Raw genomic sequence first — 20,476 nt, 5'->3', positions numbered from 1 at the left:
AGCTTATATCAGGGAAGGTACATATCAAGCTTTCCCCCCAAAACATCCTTCAGTACTTCTGTCCAAGAAGGGCTCAATGAGTTACTGGTCTGACCCAATGTGGCACTCCTTGGTTATGATAAAAACTCTGATATTAACTCGTGAGTGAATTTTTTTTTCATGGTACCATGAACATGTAGCTATTAAATCATTTGACTGGCTCTAACTGAAAAATGTCAGATCTCTAACTTATGCTATCAGGACAAAGGAAGAGGAGAGAGCTGGAGGTGGTACTTCTTGGAATGCCATGACAAAAGGAAAAGCCTGAAGGAACTTCATTTGCTGCCAAACTATCCTTCCCTTCCATTTATAGTAACCACTCAGCTTCCCAGTGTGGAATTGCAAATGAGAAATAAGATACATGAGGTTAACAGACACCTAGGTGGCACAGTGGATAAAGCAGTGCACCTGGAGTCAGGAAGACCCTGAGTTCAAATCCAGCCTTGTACACCTACTAGTTGTGTGATACTTAACCTCTGTTGGCCTCAGTTTCTTCCTCTGTAAATTGTTACTATAACAGCACCGACCTCCCAGAATTGTTGTGATAATTAAATGAAACAATAATTGTGCTTAGCACTGTCCCTGGCACACAGTAAGCACCATATAAGTATGTTAACTATTGTTATCATCGTTATTATGAGATATGCTCAGTGGATAGGGTAGTGAAACAAAGCTATTGTTCCTTAGTGAAGCCATTTGTTTCTATGAACAGAGAGGTGGTACCAAATGAAACTCTAGCACCCAGAGAAAGCATAGACTACAGCATAGACAAACACTGCAGGTTCAATCCCTGTGGCAATGGTTATGACTGCACGGTAGGACATCATTTATTTAGCTGAGAGATTATGGCTACAAACATTTGCTCTAAAGTTCAAGAAAAGAGAAATCCTATCAAACAGGTGGGACGACTCAGAGCTCTCCTTTAATGGGGACTCTTCACCTTTTTTATGACATGAGCCCCAGTCAGCAGTCTGATGAAGCTTATGGACCCCTCCTCAATAACATTTTTAAATGTATACCATAAAACACATAGCATTATAAAGGATAACAATTATAATGAAATTCATCCTGCATCGATCTGGTTTGTAAACCGCTTCATTGCATTGTGAGCGCCTTGAAACCAAGGATTGTTTTTCTCTGCCTTTCTTCATATCCCTAGCACTCAACACAGTGATAGACACATAGCAGGCTCTTAATAAATGTGTGTTGTGGGGCAGCTAGGTGGTGCAGTGGATAGAGCTCTGGCCTTGCAGTCAGGAGGACCTGAGTTCAAATCTGACTTCAGACACTTGACACTTACTAGCTATGTGACCCTGGGCAAGTCACCTAACTTGATGGCCTCACCCCCCCCCCCAAAAAATGCTTGTTGGCTTGACTTGACAGTTATCAAAATTATAAAATAAGATATTGTGAATTCTAGGTAAAGAATCCCTATGGGCTTAAAAAAGAATCAAGGAGTAGCTTCAACAAACATTATATAATGTTCTCTCTCTCTCTCTCTCTCACACACACACACACACACACACACACACACACACACACACACACACACACACCCCTAAAGTACACTGTTTCTAGTTTATGATCTACTAGATTTCTTCTACACCAAAGATAAGGTACCAGTGTAGTAAGGGAAATAGAAATATTCCTTATTTTTATTATCCCACCACCTTTCAAAACAAAGAGGGAAGTACCCCAATGGAGTCTGAATAGATCGAAGCATACTATTTTTACTTTCTTTGTTTTTTGTGGGTTTTTTTCCTTTGTTCTATTTCTTCTTTTACAACATGACTAATATGGAAATAAGCTTTAACATGATTACACATGTATAACCTGTATCAGATTGCTTGCCATTTTAGAAGGGGAGAGAGGAAGCAGGGAGGGAGAAAATTTTGAAACTCAAAAATCTTATAAAAAATGAATGTTTAAAATTGCCTTTACATGTACCTGGAAATAATAAAATACTACTTACGTTAAAAAAAAAAGAAAAGAAAAGAGGGTACCTAACTTCCTGGAGTCAACGACACTCTTCTTGTAACCCCAAGTTCACAGAGTATTCCCATTCCCAATATAATTCCCATCTAACTGTATCATCTATTCAATCTCACACTCCCCTGAACATCATGCTCCTGCCCCCTGGCCTTGGTCTCACACACCACCTACCTTTGGAAGCTCTGCATCCGATTTTTTTTGAGAAAGCATTTTATAGGTGTTCAGGTTGTTCTCAAAGCTCCTAAAATAAAAATGATGGAAAATTCTTTTTATCATCATTTAAAAATACTTGAAAGAAAACAGATCTACCCTCCAGATTACACTAAGGATTTTTCAAACACATTATGTCATTGTAGTGAGGTGGTGCAGTGGATAGAATGCTGGGGCTTGGAGTTGGGAAGACCTGAGCTAAAATCCTACTCAGATACCTGCTAGCTATGTGACCCTGGGCAAATCACTAACCTGTTTACCTCAGTTCCCTCAACTGTAAAAAGAGGATAATAACAGCATGTACCTTCCAGGGTTGTTTTGAGGATCAAACGAAATATTTATAAAGCGCTCAGCACAGTGCCTGGTACAGAGTAGACACCTATGCTTACCTCCTTCCTTCACCTCTAACCATCCCTTTCCTTATAATAGCAGATAATAACGGGGCAAGTTCTGAGTTTTTTATTTGTGGTGGTAGTTGTTGTTATGACTGTTCATTTAAAAAATTCTGTCAAAATAGTATATAGTAGAATGGAGGAATGAACAGATAACTTTGTCATGGCAGAAAATATCTAGGAAAATATTCTCAAGTCAGCCTTACAGAACTGTAAGAATCTTTAGAGGTCATCTAGTCCAACCTCCTCTTAATGTATGATCAAAATAAGGGACAAAAAAAGCAAATGCCTCATGATCCCCAAATTTGAAAAGACCAAATTCCTACCTTGTATATAAATAAAAAATTCTCACTGTCCTCTGTATGCTTATGACATACACAGGGTTCTCCAGGGAGACCTATATACAACCCTAAATGCCCTGCCCTGCCCCCAACATAGTTCTTACCTATCCAGTATCCATAGGATGATAGCTATAGAAGGCGTCTTTAAGTCACCTAGTCTAACCCCCTCATTTTACAAATAAGGAAAGTGATTTGCCTAAGAACATACAAGTATTAAGGGGCAGAGTCAGAATTTGAAACCAGGTCCTCTGACTCCAAAGCTACCACTGTCCCCAATTCCACAATCCCAGGTCTTGATTGGACCAGCATCTTTCATTTTAGTTTGAAGGGTCAGGAAACAACTCATCTTCCAGTATGCCATAGAGATAAGGGAAGGAGGTCAAGATGAGGCAGAGGAGCCAACCAAAACCCAGGGAATGTGTTGGGGTAGATGATGGGAAGCCCCTGTGTGTCTCCCAGAACTGTGAATGACCTTACAGTTATGTACCACTGTAGAAGGACTCAGTCAAGTTCATACATTGACTGATACTGACAGCAGACCTGAGACAAGGAGAGATGCCAAGCCCTAAATGGGGAGGTGTCTAAGGGACACAGTGGAGAAAGCAATAACAGTGGCTATGACAGGAGTGGTGTCGGAACAGTTTTTGCAAAGGAAACAATTTAACATAGTGGCAAAAACAGTATTTGCTCAAGGACGCCCTTCTCTCATTTTGAGGAAATTCCTTATGACTGTTGCTTCAAAGCCCCACTTCTTTCTCATCTGTTCCATTCATAATCAGTTCAAGAGTCACATTTCCAAAATCTCTGATGGTCTTCCAATCTCTGCTGGAAGACATCCAATAATGAGGAACTCACTACCTAACAAGACAATCCATTTTATTTTTAGGCTTCTCTAATTACTAATAGCAAGTTTATTTCACCCAGAGTAAATTTATGGGGTATAAACTCAGCAAGGACCCTAACTGCAACTCACAATTTCCTTCTCCTCTACTCTTCATTACTTGAAACTTCGAGGAGACTTAAGGGAGCTCTATTCACTTGGTGTCAATCTTAGATAACTTGATTGAAGCCTAATCTTGACTGAAGACTCATCTTTATGAGTTCAAATATGCTTCACACATTTACTTACTACTTTCCTACTCCTCTACTCCCTATCTCATTACCCTTTGGGACTTTCCAAGCCTCTTCCTTTTACTCAAACCCCCAGTATAACCCTGCCCTTCTCATTCTTATACTTATGGCAGATAACTTAGGCTTCAGTCAAGTTCTCTAAAACTGAGACCATGTGAAGAGAGCTCCCTTAAGTCTCCTCAAAATTTCAACAGTATTACCCATTCTCTCCTCCTTCCCTCATTTCACTTCTTCCTATTTGTGCCCTTGATTCCATCCCTAATGGAATCCATGTCTTTTGACTCATAAATTCAGTCAATGCTCTTTCCTGAACAAAAATCTGATTGCTTATAAGTCCTCACCCTGGCTATACTAGCTCCACAGCCTGGATTCCATAGAACAGTCCCTCTTCCACAGGGCCATCTTTCAAGTCTTGGAAGACCTATCATTATTCTGCTAGTTTTGAGTTCATTTTCTAAAGCCTTGCAACATGTTTACTATATACCTTAATCACAGTGTAACTTGACTTTCAGGAAACTCTTATCATATGCTTCAACTAGTCATTGTTCAGAAAGTCCCTTCTGACACCGATTTCAAAGCACAGTCATGCAAATCCTATGTAAATCCATAGGGAATGACTATGGAAACCATTAAGAATAAGGCTTTATAAGTGTACCCATCTTCTTTCCCGAAAGCAGTGGTCAGGCACAACATTTGACTCTTCTGTACTCTCTCCAAATCAACTCACCTTCCTCGAAGTTTCACAGCCTCATCAAATTGTCTATTATCCATTGCCTTCTGAACTTCCTGAGTCTTAAAATAAAAACAGTAAAAGCAAATTTAGAAATGTCAAAGTGTAAGATATTCTCTAAAGTGGTGCAATAGATAGAGCATGAGCCCTGAAGTCAGAAAGACTTATCTTTGTGAGTTGAAATATGTTTCATACATTTACTAAGCTGTGCAACCCTGGTCAAGTCACTTAACCCTGTGTGCCTCAGTTTCCTCATCTGATAAAAGGAGCTGGAGAAGGAAATGGCAAACCACTTCAGTATCTTTGCCAAGAAATATGACCCGAATGGGGGTCACAAAGAGTAGAACATGTCTGAACAACAGCAACAACAAGAGAAAACAGTTTGCTTCCTTTTTTTCCCCTTTCAGAATGTAATGTAGGCAAATTTGGTGGCCTATATATTAAACATCTCATGTGGCAATATCAGGTTCAGTCCACATGCATGGTCACCATGGCCACGTTAAACCTATATGAACAGATGCAGACACAGCCCATGAGTCCTTCCTTATTATATATGAGGTTTGACGTAGTAGCTCGTGTTAATGACCCCAAGGTAACTTCATTGCTACTTTACCTGACTTATAGGATTCTGAAAAATGTCAAGTGCTATACAAATCAGAGATGAGTATCATTATTATCATCGTCATTTGGCTACCTCCAAGGGAGCAGGCAGACAGCATCACCTGTTTCATTTGTCGTCTTGGTCATCTAAATGTCACTGGACAAGTATCTGGGCCTAAGATTTAATAGGGAGATGCCAAATGGATAGATTACGTTTGGAAAACTTTCAGTGCTTTCAGTGGGCCCAAGGTACTCCCTCAAGTTCAATATCCATCATTTTCATATTGCCTTCTGCCCAGGGAACTGGCTTTATTTAGTCCTATTCAACTCTTAATAATTAAGAGCTGATATTGTGAAAAGCACTGTGCCAGGCTATTTATGGAAGGACAGAGACAAGAATTATACCAGATGAGGAAGGGATGGAAGGATAGATGCACCTTGTACCAGCAAAGAGAATGTCCATGCTGGTAAGACCATGAATTTGTCCATGTACTGATGTATCAGGTCACCTAACAGATTTGGATAGCTCTGGGTGGACTGCTTCAAATATTCTATGGCAATGAGACATGTGTTGCTGTTCTGATGTGTCCTCTCTTCAAATTCCAATACCATATAATTTAGTGCCTGATTTATACTGCTTCATGCTGTGCTCTAATTATTTTGTGTGTACATGTCCCAACTCCCCAGCAATATTCTAAAATTCCTTTAGGGCAGAGTCCTTGCATACTTCTTTTTACATTCTCTCAGCACCTAGAATGGAACGGGTGCTCAGTAAATCATCACTGACTCATCTACTTGGAAACCCAAAGATGCCGAGAGAAAACTCACTTAAAAAAACACAACAAACCATGATGAGGCTATTAAAAAGTGTCATACAGATTGTAAATAAGAAGATGCAGATGAAAATTACAAAATTAAAAGTCATATTAATCTCTCTAGTTTCACAAAAGAGCAATTAAAAATGCTAGGCCTCGATTAGTGAGAATAATGAATTCTGTGAAGTGGTTGCGTCATTTGAATTCACACTGCATATTTCCATTGGGGTGGAACCAATTACCATATTTTTGATAATTATAACTTATAATAGTGATTTCAAATACATGCAACCACTTTACAAGACTAATTATTCATACTACTTGGGGCCTACCTGTGTTTCAAGATTAAACCGCTGTTATATCCTTTAGACCACTAATTATTATCTTGAAGACTTCAGTTTGCTTTTTGTTCATTCAGTGAATGACAAGGCAGAAAGGCTTCACTCAGGCTGTTGTTCTGCTCAGTTAGTAACAGGCACTAGTTGTCACCCATCACCCTCCTAGTCTAATCAATTAACTGGAACTACCAGTTGGCTCCATCCAAAAACTCACCATATGCACACACTCCATCAGGGGTAGACGCACAGACTGGTTTCCGGACAGAGACACAACGCACGCTGGTGTATTTGGTGTAGCCTCAAGGAGGGCCAGTACAGCATCCACACCCATTCGACTAGCCTGGAAAGGGAAGAATGTGGTAAGCATGAAACCCAAAGATATCATATAAAAAAGGATATCTGGGAAGAGTCAATTAGTACCTTCTATTAATAAGGATCTTTGAAAGAGGTCTGCAATCCCAAACCCTTACCATTCTCAGGCTACGGGTTCTAGACATCTCCATGAATAAACGGATCATGGGCATACAAAATACCTGGATAGTTGCCAGCATTCTCATTAGTCCTCTCCCCTTTAATTTTTTTTAAAGAGTCCTTTCTTTTATGACAAAGGAGAAAACCTCAATTATGCATTAATGGCCTTTAATCCCCCTCTAAAACCTGCCAGTTTTAATTTTAGCAAGAAGAGTAGGCCTCACTCAGGATTCTTGATATTGAGGAAAATAAAGCAAGTTCATGAAACCATGAATCCTCAATCTAGATAAATTCTTTTATTCTCTTGTCATACCTTTCATCTCTTAATAAGACTTTAGCTGCCCCATTATAGTTCTGCCTTCTGGGCTGCATTTTCTCTGGTGCCCAAGATATTGTGGTAATGAGTTAAAAGGCCTCTTAGTACCCTTTTGGTCTGATTTACTTTTCTTAAGCTGGCTAGTCTCAAGCTGACTTTAAAACAAGCACAAGTGGCCATTAATGTCTCAGATGATGGAGCTCCTAACCTGACCAGAAATGGAATATTCTGCACTTTGCCAAATGGTCCTATCAGGGAACTCATCCTGAATGTTAGCCAGTATATCTAATATTTAATAAGTTGAGGTCTGGTTCCTATGAATATCCAAAAATAGGCTCTTTTCTTGGAGACATGCCAAATAAAAAGGGGTGATTAGTCCTACAAACTTACCAGAATCCTGTCGAAAGCAGAAGGAGTTCCTCCTCTTTGGACATGTCCAAGGATTGTCACACGAGTATCATACCCCAGCTGACTAACTACAAGCTACAGAAAAATTCATTATATCAATAAAGAAACACAACATTGTGACAGGGAGTTACGCATTATTTGAATAACATTCCTATGAATAACATAAGAGTAATGTGTAGCAATGAATAACAAGAGTAATGTGTAGCAATAGACATCCTTTACATCTTAGCTGAGGGAAATGTGGTTTTTTTTTCCTAAAACTCTCTTTTCTCTGGGAATGACTAGACAAAGCTAAAGCTCTATTTTTTATCCTCTTAAGATGCTAAACTAAAAACCTATTCAAAATTATTCTTGAAAAAAAATGTGTTGCCCTATTTTTTAAAAAGTTCAACAGCTTATATTAAACCATTCACAGGCAAAATGAGAATTAAAGAAAGAGGCTTTGGGAATTTTCTTCTAATCATCTAAATTGCCTTATATTTTAAAAGCTATGTATAAGACTGAATGTTATAAGGAGTATGACATTCATTGAGGGCTAGGCTTGGCATCAGGAAGACTTAGGTTTAAATCCTAGCTCTGATACTTACCAGATATGTGACCTGGAGCAAATAAGTCACTTAATCTCAGTTAGGTGCTATAGGATTTGTCTTCTAAATTATAGGCGCTGATGTAATCATAGTCCCGTATTTGCTTATAAGGCAGCACAGTACAACTGAAAGATCACTGTACTGGAAGTCAGGAGACCTCAATTCTAGCTCCTAAAATCTGCTACCAACTAGATGAGAGACCTTGCACAAAGGATGTCATTCCAATTTCCTCAATTGCGAAAGGAAAAGACTAGACTGGTTCTGCCCTTGGTTCTTTCCAGCTCTAACAGTCTGTGATTAGAGCACCCACTTACCTCAAATACAATCAAATGGGATAGGAAGACAAAACAAAACACAAGAAAACTTAAAAAAAAAATATCTTTGAGCTTCATGTAAAAAGATATTCTTTCTGGGTGTGCCTGAAGTTAGAATCAAGTATCACTTCCTGAAAATATTGGTAAATGTCCTCCAAATTTAGAATGTTCATGTTTAAGAATAGTAGGACCCAATTTATAACAGCACAATTTATGTTAAAAATAAAGTAGGTGCTTAGTAAATAAATACCTGTTGATTGTTTATATCACTAACAAAATCAATGGAGGTACAACTGACTTGAACAGTGAAAGGAGTTTTGAGGCTGAAGCCCAGATCCTCCCTTGTGCCTCACCCTGTCCTACCACCTTAACCATGTCCAAGAGTTTGCTTGTGTTCCTCAACGACTGTTTCCTTCATGGAGCTTTGCAATAACAGCAGTACCGTGGGATGAGCTAAGAAGCCTCTGGGGAGGCAGGTTGGTACTGATAGATGTGTGGTACTAGCCAGGGCAGACCAACAAAAAAGCCTAGTGTTGTCGATTCCCTCTTCAGAACTGCAAATAGCATGGTGATTCACTTTCAATAAATTCAAGATGGCTTTATTCCCAGACAAGCCTCTTAGTTGGTGCTCTAGGCTAGAAAGTAACCAAGCAAGACAGGACATCAAAGTGTTCCAGCAATACAATTCAATCCAACAAGCTCCTCTTTTGTCCCTGACAAATACTAATTGTGTGACTTTGGGTGCATTAGAGGGAGGTTCCTAGACTTCAAGTGCATTAAGATTTAGGCAACTTTCAGACTGAGTGGCAGAGAAGGAGCTGACCTACACTGGTAAAGGGATGTCTGTCATCTAGAAGTTCCCTATAGCAATGAAATCATAGGTCTACTTCTTATATGTCTAAACTGGGGTTAGCAATAGCAAGTACTTCACAGAGTCGTGAAGATCAAATGTGATTAAAAAAAAATGAAATTGATTTGTATACCGCAAAGAGCTATATAAATGTGAGCTATCATCCATATTTCTACCCTTACATGGCAGGCACTATGCTGGGCACTGGGATGCTAGCATAAAATAAAGTCACTGGGTGCTTTAAAAAGAATAATCTCTTTGCTGTTAAAATCTACACTTATTCCTCAAGTGGAAATTCTAGTTATAAGGAAGAACATTATACTCTGGTGAGCACCTACTTTTATTCTTAACATGCATTGTTCTGCTGTTATATTAAACGCCTCTTACCACCATTGGAAGGCACTATTTTTGTGAAGGTTTACAAAAATAAATATCTGTATTGATAATTTCTCAGAAGCATTACAGTAAAGGCCAACAACTTACATCCTTAACCTTCTCTGAAGAAATAGGTTTATTATGGATATCAATCGCTCCTTCTGCAACAATTATGATGTTCAGCCTCTTCTTCCTGGCACGGTTCTACGAGAAAAGAAAATAAATATTTTTCAAAGACCTGAACAAAAGAGAACTATCAATTCCTCTGTCCCACCTTTTCTTTTCTTTTCTTTTTCTATTTTGCAGATTTTTTTTTATTTTACAGTTTGCAGTAGTCTGAGATCCCAGGATATAATAGTCTAGTTAGTTGGGGGATAAGATATCAACACAGAAAAGTCTAATTCACAACTGGGCATGGTCAGTTCAGGAGGGAAGTAATAAAATAATATAAGTAAGGTGAAATGATGCCAATTTGTGGAGTGCCTATGAAGTAAATAGTAGTTATCCTCATTTTACAAATGAAGAAACTAAGGCTTAGAAAGGTGACGTGCTGTTTGGGATTTAAATCCAGGTATTCCTGACTCCAAGTCCACTATGTTCTATTGCTCAAAGCCATTGGAGTAAATTAAATTGCCAAGGGAGAAGAGATGTGGCCTAGGGCTGGTTCAATTGGGGAACACCTACATTAAGGGTGAAGGAAGAGGAGCAATCAGTAAAAATGTCAAAAGCTGCTGACATCAAGGAGGCTGAAAAAAAAATACTACTGGATTTGACAATAGAGCTCACTAGTGACACCAGAGACAGCAGAAAGTTTAAGGGAGGATTGAGAAGAATGAAATTGCTGTGAGAAAAAAGGAAGAGAGCAGGGGACTATTCAGTTGAAGTTCCAGAACATTCCTTCTTCCATTCATCTGTTCCACGATGAAACTGAAATTGTCCCACCTTTTCAATCCAAATTCAATCAACTCCTCTCCTACTAGAAGAACTGTTTCTTCTTCTTACTCCTTCTTCCCTTTGGACTCCAGAGAATAACCAAAGTCACCTGCCTGTTTCCTATGGCACCATTCTGTGTATGTTAGGGGTCTGAGGAATCTTTGTGGATAGAGCAGAGGTAAAAAATTAGGATTAGAGACAGGCTGGAGATGATCAGGGCCTCACAGTGCTTTTCTCAACTTGTGTTTTTTATTGTGTTGTTTTTGGGAGAAGACTGCAGAAGGGTACCCAGTCATCCAGTTACCTTTTCTCTACCTGCCCTCCATTTTCAATCATTTGCCTATAGCTATATTCTTCAGGTGGGGCAACTAGGTGGTACAGTGGATAGAGCACTGGGCCTGGAGTCAGGAGAACCAGGAAGACCTGAGCTTGAAGGCAGCCACAGATATTTCCTAGTTGTGTGACCCTAGGCAGTTAGGTGGCACAGTAATAGAGTATGGAGCCTGGAGCAAGGAAAGCTTATCTTTCTGAGTTCAAATCTACCCTCAGACACTTAATAGCTGTGTGACCCTGGGCAAGTCACTTAACCCTGTTTGCCTCAGTTTCCTCATCTATAAAATGAGATGGAGAAGGAAATGGCAAACCACTCCAATGTCTTTGCCGAGAAAACCCCATTTGGGGTCATGAACAGTCAGACACGACTGAAATGATTGAACAACAAAAATTTCCTCCAAAATCTCTCCAACAACTGTCTTATTCCCATTGATATCACCTTTGATCAAGACTTTACTTCTCACCTGGACCACTGAAAAAGCTTCCTTGCTCCTCTCCCCACCTTGCTCTAGTTTCTTCCTTCTCCAACTCAGTCTACATACTGCTCCCAGATTAATTCTCCTTTAGGATAGCTCTGTTCCCATCATTTTGATGCTAAAAAACTTTCAGTGGCTCTCCACTTCCCACTAAAACTTCTTAGCATTGTGTTCAGGGGTATCCATCTGCTTTTTCAACCTTATTTACCTAAACACATATACATCCATGGCCTGCCAAACTGGACTCTTTCTATTTCACAAACATGACATGTTTTCTTCTGCTATGACATCTTTGTTCATGCTTTTTCTTACACCTTCCCTGCTCCTCATTTCTACCAATCAATATCCTATCAAGCCTAAGTATCCAGATAACATTTCCTTTATGAAACTATAATGAAATTGGATTCCTCCTCCAAAATGGGATTTCTATTTTTTCCAACCCCCTGAGCACCATTATGTCATTCTCTTACGGAACTTAACAGTATTCTACTTTGTAGTACAGTTAATCTGTGCCCTAGTCTTATCTTAGATCCCCTCTTCTCCTCCCCTTAGATTATAAAATGTTTAATTATAATTTATATTCACCTTGAACTCTTTCATGAGAAGGGTTTAATACAGTGGTTTGTTATGCACCTGGTAGGCATTCAAGTAATGCTTGATGAATGTGTAAATGTTCAATAGAAAAACCATGTTGTCAAACTCTGCCAATTACATCTTTTTAAATCCAATCAACAAATATTTCTGGAGTGAATTATGTATAAGACACTCTGAGATGTTTTGAGAAATATAAAGAACCTGCCCTCAAAGATCTTAAAATCTAATGGGAAGGTAAAACAAGCAAGCCAACACATATACAAAAAAAAGGAGTCTCAAAACTTGACAGAGTAAGTCTGTTTTTCTCATAAAATGCTATGTTAATATTAGTCCTAGTAATGCCAGCTGTTGATGAGGACAGGGAATCTAAAATGTAGTCTATAAAAATATACTTCTAGTCATAGCTATAGCAGAAATTATACAAAATTTAAATTTAAACCTTGGGACCACTTCCAGATTGTAAATGTACTAATTAAATCAAGCATGCATGATTCTAGGAAAAATCAAAACAACTGCAGACCCCAGGGCAGAATTATATAGAGATACATATTGTGTTTGAGCTGAATAATACCAACCCCCACTCCAACACACACACATCCGCATCCACAATGGAAAGAGAAATCTATCCCTTTAAAAAAACTAAGCAAACTCTGTACTTGGGAAAATTAAGTCTGATACAAAATACTAAAATATTTAATGCTAAAATTATGTCTTTATACACACATACACACACACACACACACACGCGTGCGTGCGCGCACAATCTTAGAATATAAAAATGTCTCTGTTGTCTCTATACGACTTCACACCACTGCAAAGAACTCCTTTTCCCCTTCCTGGGCACTTTGACATACTATTTTTATATTATAAAGTGACTCAAGACCAGGGCTTAACTAGTGAAAGACATACAGAACTGATATTCTGTAGACCTGTGGACTGGTGATATACATTTCAGTCATTACTGTAGATAGTGAACTCACTAAAGATAGATACTTCTGATACCCTTTTGCAAATCTCTTCAGTACTCAGTATATTTATACAACATGGGCTTTAATAAAGTGTTAGAATATATTAAAATGAAGATCAGGTAAGGAATAACAGGCAACTAATTTACAGATTGTGCTTCTGTTATCAGAACTACATTGAGTTTATCCTTTAATTGGACCTATTAACACAGGAAAATATTTTTTAATCTCCTGCTAGACATCCTAGTTTAACAAATATTCTTATGAAATACAAACAAAACTTTCATATCACAAAAGGGAGGAAAGATACTCTATAAAGTAATGAATGAGAAGCCAATAAAACTGAAAACAAGCTTAACCATAATGAAAAACATAGTTAATGGATAGATACCATTTTCTATGTAACACTAAAGAGGAATTAGGATGAGAACAGAAAACAGGCCCATTCTGGCTAGGAGACTTGGTGATTTGTCAAGCTAATAGAGAACCAAATGGATTTTCAGACAAAATCTGGTCTCACAAGCCCTGAACCCAGAGGCAAGGCATATTACTTAGCCTAAATGAATTATTGGTACTTTCTGGGAAAAGGGAATGTTTTTTCTATTTCATTATAGCAAGTACCACTCAAACACATGAACATATGAAGACAAAGTATACAGTAAGTGGCATTAAAATGATCTATCACCTCTGATAGTTTAACGCACAGTTGCTTCTCCCAGCCTTCTTCTGGTGGGTATTCAGGAATAAAAACCCAATCTGCACCACAAGCCAGAGCACTTACAAGAGCTAGATACCTATTTAGGAAATATCAAAAAGCAGACATCACATTTTGTAGGTAACATTGCACTGGACTGAGAACTGAACAGAAGGAAGTGAGCAGATTGGACAGCATTTGGGAAAACCCCAATTATACACCCTTGCTATATATGTGGGGGGGGGAGGGGAGAAGGAGAGGAGAAATGACTCCCAAAGCATCTTTTCCCCATCATTCTTCTTTTCCTAAGATGCTAAATGGCTGTGAATAATAGAAAACCACAATCCCCAAAGAGTTGAAATTGCAACTGATTCAATAGTCATAGAAAGACAGATGGTAGGCCTAAGTGGTTAGGTCTACAGCACATTCTAGACTCAGAATTTCAGAGACCTCGAAGGCAGCTAGTCCTAATTATAACGAAAGGAGGATCTATTTGATGCTATACCTAATAAGGGGTCATCCACCCAGCCTTTACCTAAAGACCTAAAATGAGGGAGAGCTCTCTGCTTCTTGAGACAAACACATTTTGTTTTTAGACAATTCTCACTGTTAATAAATTTTTCTTTAAATTATCAGTGATGTTGTGTACAGGAAGTAACATAAAAAGTATCACGTAGGAACTGAGTAATCCAAAAAGGAGGACTTGTCATGTATTGACGGTTAGGGGTAACAGATGGACAGCCCAAATATTTCACTGGTACCCAGAGAATGTCCCAAGACCTAGATTCAAGCCTCAGGCACACTGGGCAGAATATTTAGGGAGGATCTATGAGAAGACTTGGACAAAAACTACACAGGATGAGAAGGTGTGGTTGAAACTTGATCTACTCTGATGGAAAGAACACCAACTTCATCAAGATCAGAGATATTGTGAAGTAAATATACATTGGGCACTAATAGCAACAGGGTGGTATGATGGAAAGTATACTCAAACAAAATTCAAGAGTCCTGGATTCTGGTCCTGGGTCTGCCAACAATTAAAAGTGTGTCACTTCATGTCTCTGGGGCTCAGTTTCCTAGTCTATAAAATGAGGGGGTTTAGACATGGTGAGCTCCAATATCCCTAAAGCATATTATTTTCTAAACACATACCCACAGTGTCTTCCCATAACCTCCAGAACAAAGGTCCTCTGGTGACTGTAAGACAAAAAAATAGGGAACAGAAATATAATTAACCTTAACACTGGCATGAAAGGTACCAAACAGAAAGGTACAGAAATAGGTCAAATAGGCTTAAGGTGAGAGTATAATTCTACAGTCACTAGAGGTATGGAAACTGGCCACTTAAAGACTTATTTTCTACAAATGCAAGTAGATGCTTCAAAGAACCTGGTATGAAGTAAGCTTTCAACTCATTGAAAACTGCTATTTTTTCAAAACATACACTTTCAAAACATTACTTTTCCATTTTAAAAACACATTCACAGGATGTGAAAATTTAAAATTGTTTTTAGAAAACTTCCTTATGCTTATTTCAGGGGAGTGAACAAACTTGTATAAACAGACTTATTTCCACTATAAATAACCATTAATTGGATATATTCTCACAAAAGGGACCCAGAAGTAGGGTGCCTGGGTGGCTGTGAAAATAGAAGAAAATCCTGGTGAAATTCTCTTAAAAAGGGAGAGACTAAGGAGAAAAGGGAAAATAAATCAATAAACCACAGACCCATTTTCTTACTCTCATACTTTCAAACACTCAAGTTGTTACCAGGATATCATGAATCTTGGGCTATTTAGATATTCCCTTCGGGACCTGGCATTCCAGTTTTCTTGGGCGGTTTTGCCAGCATTCAATTCTGGGCAATTACTTTGCCCAGTTCTGTTCTCCCTGCACATTTCTTTCTAATGTTTTACCTCTGAGCAGTGGTCATGATGGCATCCACGACTTCAATGATTCTGTGCAAAGCAGAGTCGGTGCCGATTGTCATATCCGTCCCACAGAAGTCATTGTCTATAGAGCCCACCATCCCCACAATGTTGAGATAGGCATATTTTGTCACGGCCTCTTTTTCAATTTTACCTGTTTAAAAATATTGACAGGGTTCACAGTAACTACCACTTGATGTTCCAGGATCAACACGATGTTTAAAGAAAAATGATCTTATGTGAGAAACTATTTACCCAATTAATTTATTTCTTCATCCTCACAAATTTTTGGAAAAATTTCTCAAGAATTCAGGGAAAGAAGGCTTGTTGGAGAAATTTTTTTTTTTTTTTTTATAGAATGAACTGCTCTTCAGACTGGTATAATAAGAAGAATGTAACTTGGCATTGAGAGAACTGCCTTCAACTCCTGGTTTCAACTCATATTATTTTTATGTGAGCAAGTCACAACTTCTAGTACTTGTACACGAGCTTCCTCACAAAGTTGTCATAAGGCAAGCACCCCGTAAGCTTCAACATGCTGTAGAAACTCGAGTGATTATTATTGATGTCCTTGAAGTTCAGCCAATGCAGAAACTGCATTGACAATACTTTAAATGGGCCTGTGTTCTACGTCTCTCACTCTTAGCACTCCTGACTTTCTGGAGTTTAAGAGCATGTCCTCTTTTTAGTTCCCTTTTGTGTGTTGTGTTCCTCTGTTTGAATGTAAGCTCACTGAGGACAGGGATTGCTCTGTTTTCTTGTATTTATATCCCCAGTGCTTAGTACTCCCTTCTTTCCTCCTTCACTCTCTTCTTTCTTAACATCTAAAGCCCAATAATATTTGGAGATCTGTCTTAAAAAATGGAAGTTATAGGGGGAAGCTAGGTAGCACAGTGGATAGAGCCCTGGATTCAGGAGGACCTGAATTCAAATCCGGCCTCAGACACATAACACTTACCAGCTGTGTGACCCTGGGCAAGTCACTTAACCCCATTGCCTAGCAAAACAAAACAAAACAAAACAAAACAAAAACAAAGAAAATGGAAGTTATAGACTAATGAGATGGAAGTATTTCCTAGGCACTCAAAGAGTACATCCATAAACCTCTACCAAGCACTGGCTGAAATGGCAAAGACTAGCTTAGGTTAGAAATATGTGGTGACTTATTCCCTTATTTTCATGACTTAGGGGCTGTAATGTGCTTCCTGATAGGAGTACAGGAAGCAAGGACAAGCCCAGCTTTGTTTTAAGAGATAGCTCTGGGAGTAGAAGGAAGAGGGTATAGAGAGACACTTATAAGTGATTGTGTCTGTGTATCTGTTTTATAAACGAGCATAAACAAAACATTAAAAATGGAAAAGAACAAGGCCGGGTTTGGCTCTGCCTCATTACCACTTGTCAGGCATTCTTAATTCTCCACACACAATTTACAACACTTGCTGGCAGTTGCTTCTGCCCAACTCCAAGCCTTTCCTCGGCCTGTCACTATCACTAGTGCATAATCACTTCGATTTCATCATCTCAGGTACTCCCTCCAATGACACAGATGGTTACTCTGCTAGGCTTTAGGGGTCTTTTTGAGTTGCTGAAAAAAATTTATTACTGTTACTGTTATCTCTTAGATTCTGTAGCCAGTTCACTCTTCAGATTTAGCTAGGGTGCTTCCCAGATGACTAAAGAACAGTCTTGCTGTTCCATCTTCTAGCTTAATGGGATGTGTAAGAGTCTACAGTCCACTGGAATGGCCTTAAAAAAGCCAGGGTCACCTCTATACCACGTGGGACATTAAAACAGGACTTTAGCAGAGATTATTAGTGCATACTATACTTTTTAATGGGTTTTATATTACTCAAATTTGAGATTACAGATGTATATGTGAATACACTTACCTATTTACACTTGTACATGTGTAATATATATATATACCCATATATAATATACGTGCTAGGCGTGAAATCAGGAAAACTCACTCATCTTCCTGAGTTCAAATCTGGACACAGACATTTACTAGCTATGTGACCCTGGGCAAGTCACTTAACCCCAGTTCCTCATCCAAAAAAGTGAGCTGGAGAAGGAAATGGCAAACCACTCCAGTATCTTTGCCAAGAAAACCCAAAATGGGTTCACAAAGAGTCAGACATGCCTGAAACTGAACAACAATGAAGAAAAAAAGTGTGTGTATGTGTGTGTTATACACACACATACATATAAATATATGGATGGGGTCACAAAGACTCAGACACAACTGAAACGACTGAATGATGAAAAAAATATGTATATGTGTATATATACGTGTATACACATGTATATACACACACATGCACATACATATCCACATACATCTCAAGCATAGGTTATAAGAAAATAAATTCCATTATATCCCATAACTACGATTTTTAGAAATTCTTCTGCAGAACCATTAAATAGTTCATAGCAAAGGAAAGCCTGAGTTTAAATTACAAACCTATCTAGCATTTGGTGAACTACCTGATTTAACTAAGTGGCTTTAAAAGAATAGTCTAAATCAGTGGGCTAAATCAAAGTCCTGACAGGTGACATAATAAAACCTACTTCAAGTTACCAAAATTTGCTACATGGAAAGGTCAATTTTCTCCGAAGGCAGTAGAAGACAACAAAAAGGTGTAAATGTACCAGTTCGGGCTAATTCTTCCAGTAGTCCATTCCATTCTTCACGGAACAAGTTGGCTCCTGTTAAGCTTCCATCACCTCCAATCACACACAGGTTAGTGATTCCCTTTTGAATCAAATTATAAGCTGCTTGTAAGCGGCCTTCCCGGGTACGGAACGCTTGGCAACGTGCGCTACCAATGACTGTTCCTCCCTGGAAAAAAAATCACATTCATTTACCTCCTTCTAAGTAGATGGACAGAGATACAGAAAAATACATGCATAGTGCCACCTATATATACATGAAGCTGTCAGAGAACATGAAAATTTCTTCTTTCGGGTTAGCCATCTGCAGGTGGTAAGAAAGACATGTTAATCTCCCTCCCTAGGTTCTTGAACTATACTAAGATAAAAGATAAAAGGATGGGAGTTACTATTCATTCATTCAACCAACATTTAAATGCCAACCGTGTTCAACAAATTCAGCTAGACACAGAAGAGATAAAAAGATAATAGAGATGAGCTCTCAAAGGAGCTTACAATCTTACTACAATGTAATTGTTCTGTTTATATAGGATTTTTTCTGAGGACAGAGACCACAATTTAGTTCCTGTGGGATACTCTCAATGTGGAAACTCTCTCTAACAATGCATAGATACAACTGTTGCCTGAGGCATTAAGGTGCATCCAGATCCTTCCTGTAGGTCAGAGGCAGGCCTCGAACCCAGGTCTTTCTGAGTCCAAAGCTAGCCCTCTAGGTACTATGACATGGCCTATCAGACTATAGAATGGGGAAATCTGAACACATACAGAGATAAGAAGAACCGCAGTCAAGTTCAACAACAGATGCCATTTCTTAAAGTGTATATAAACCAGTGAAGGGCCTGCATATACTCAGAAATAATGAAGGTAGTGCAGAATAATAATAGCAGTGCTTGATGATCATATTATAGGGGCACTGAAAAGAATTCAAACCCCTTCCTGAATTGGATATTGTGCTCTGTTTTAAGGGAGTGTCTTATTTAGGAAATTATCCTGGATGACTGAAGCTTCACATTTTGCCCTCAGGTCTCAATGTAAATCGATTAAATCGAGAGAGAAGGGAGGTATGTGCTGATTTTTGTTTTTTGATTGCACTTTCTTTTTTAATAGAAACTGATATTCAAAAATCTAAACTCAAAAACATATGAAAAAAATTACTTATAACACAAAAAGATTCTCTACTTAAAAAAAAAAAAAGATTTACTTAGGGTCTCCTTCAAATACCGAACTACTCTGTACATTTAAAATGATTAAATTTGCAATAGTTAAATTTGTACCTGCAACCTTTCAGGAATACCTCTGCACAAAGAGAGCTGCATTTGTTAGGAGAAAGCTGTTTGTGCCAGAGGAGACAGAAATCTTCAATAACCCTTACAATTTTGTGGATGCATTTATTCACTCATAAATAAACACAAATACCGAATATACATATATCTAAAATTGACTTCTAGAAACATTTTATTCCTTTCAAAATAAAAGTTAGCATGATAATATCTGAAATTAAAAAAACAAAACAAAAACAAAACCAATTAAATGGCCTTTCTGCATATATACATATACATACTATCACCCAGTCTGCCCCAAGGTAAAAGTTCAAATTTGTTTAAGAATGATTTTTATTACTAACAATACTTCCCTGGTATACTTCCTGGATCGTACTCTTCTGATAACCAACAACTAAGTAAATTATGACTGTGCAAAGTCAAGGTGGATTTCAGAGATTAAACTGAGAGGTTTTTCGCACAGAGGCTAAAAGTTTTCTTCATTGTTAAAGATTCTCACAGTTAAATCATTGGAGGATCATGTGATTTATAATGTTGAAATCTGTAAGCTATAAATACTCCAATCTCATGGAAAATATGCATATAGTCTTAGAGAAGAAAACCCAGAATGGTAAACTGCAGTCCTGCTAGTGTCATTCAGACACACACACACACACACACACACACACACACACACACACACACACACAC

General features: G+C 38.4%; 1 protein-coding gene across 2 annotated transcripts in view; it reads right to left on the bottom strand.

The window, feature by feature from the left end:
- PFKP (phosphofructokinase, platelet) overlaps nucleotides 1-20,476 on the bottom strand; it is an 88,123-nt gene that overhangs the window by 38,590 nt on the left and 29,057 nt on the right. For both annotated transcript variants that reach the window (XM_027841597.1, XM_027841599.1), the window contains exons 4-12: nucleotides 18,486-18,675; nucleotides 15,822-15,987; nucleotides 15,057-15,101; nucleotides 13,896-14,004; nucleotides 10,018-10,113; nucleotides 7,766-7,858; nucleotides 6,803-6,928; nucleotides 4,833-4,897; nucleotides 2,203-2,272 (exon numbers count right to left, since the gene is read on the bottom strand). In XM_027841597.1, coding sequence (XP_027697398.1) covers nucleotides 2,203-2,272; nucleotides 4,833-4,897; nucleotides 6,803-6,928; nucleotides 7,766-7,858; nucleotides 10,018-10,113; nucleotides 13,896-14,004; nucleotides 15,057-15,101; nucleotides 15,822-15,987; nucleotides 18,486-18,675 — 960 coding nt within the window. The remainder of the gene's footprint in view (nucleotides 1-2,202; nucleotides 2,273-4,832; nucleotides 4,898-6,802; nucleotides 6,929-7,765; nucleotides 7,859-10,017; nucleotides 10,114-13,895; nucleotides 14,005-15,056; nucleotides 15,102-15,821; nucleotides 15,988-18,485; nucleotides 18,676-20,476) is intronic.

This window comes from Vombatus ursinus, unplaced genomic scaffold (assembly GCF_900497805.2).
Source record: "Vombatus ursinus unplaced genomic scaffold, bare-nosed wombat genome assembly UNPS02014861.1, whole genome shotgun sequence".
In the NCBI taxonomy this organism is placed as follows: Eukaryota; Metazoa; Chordata; class Mammalia; order Diprotodontia; family Vombatidae; genus Vombatus; species Vombatus ursinus.
This window is presented reverse-complemented; position numbering and strand designations above follow the sequence as displayed.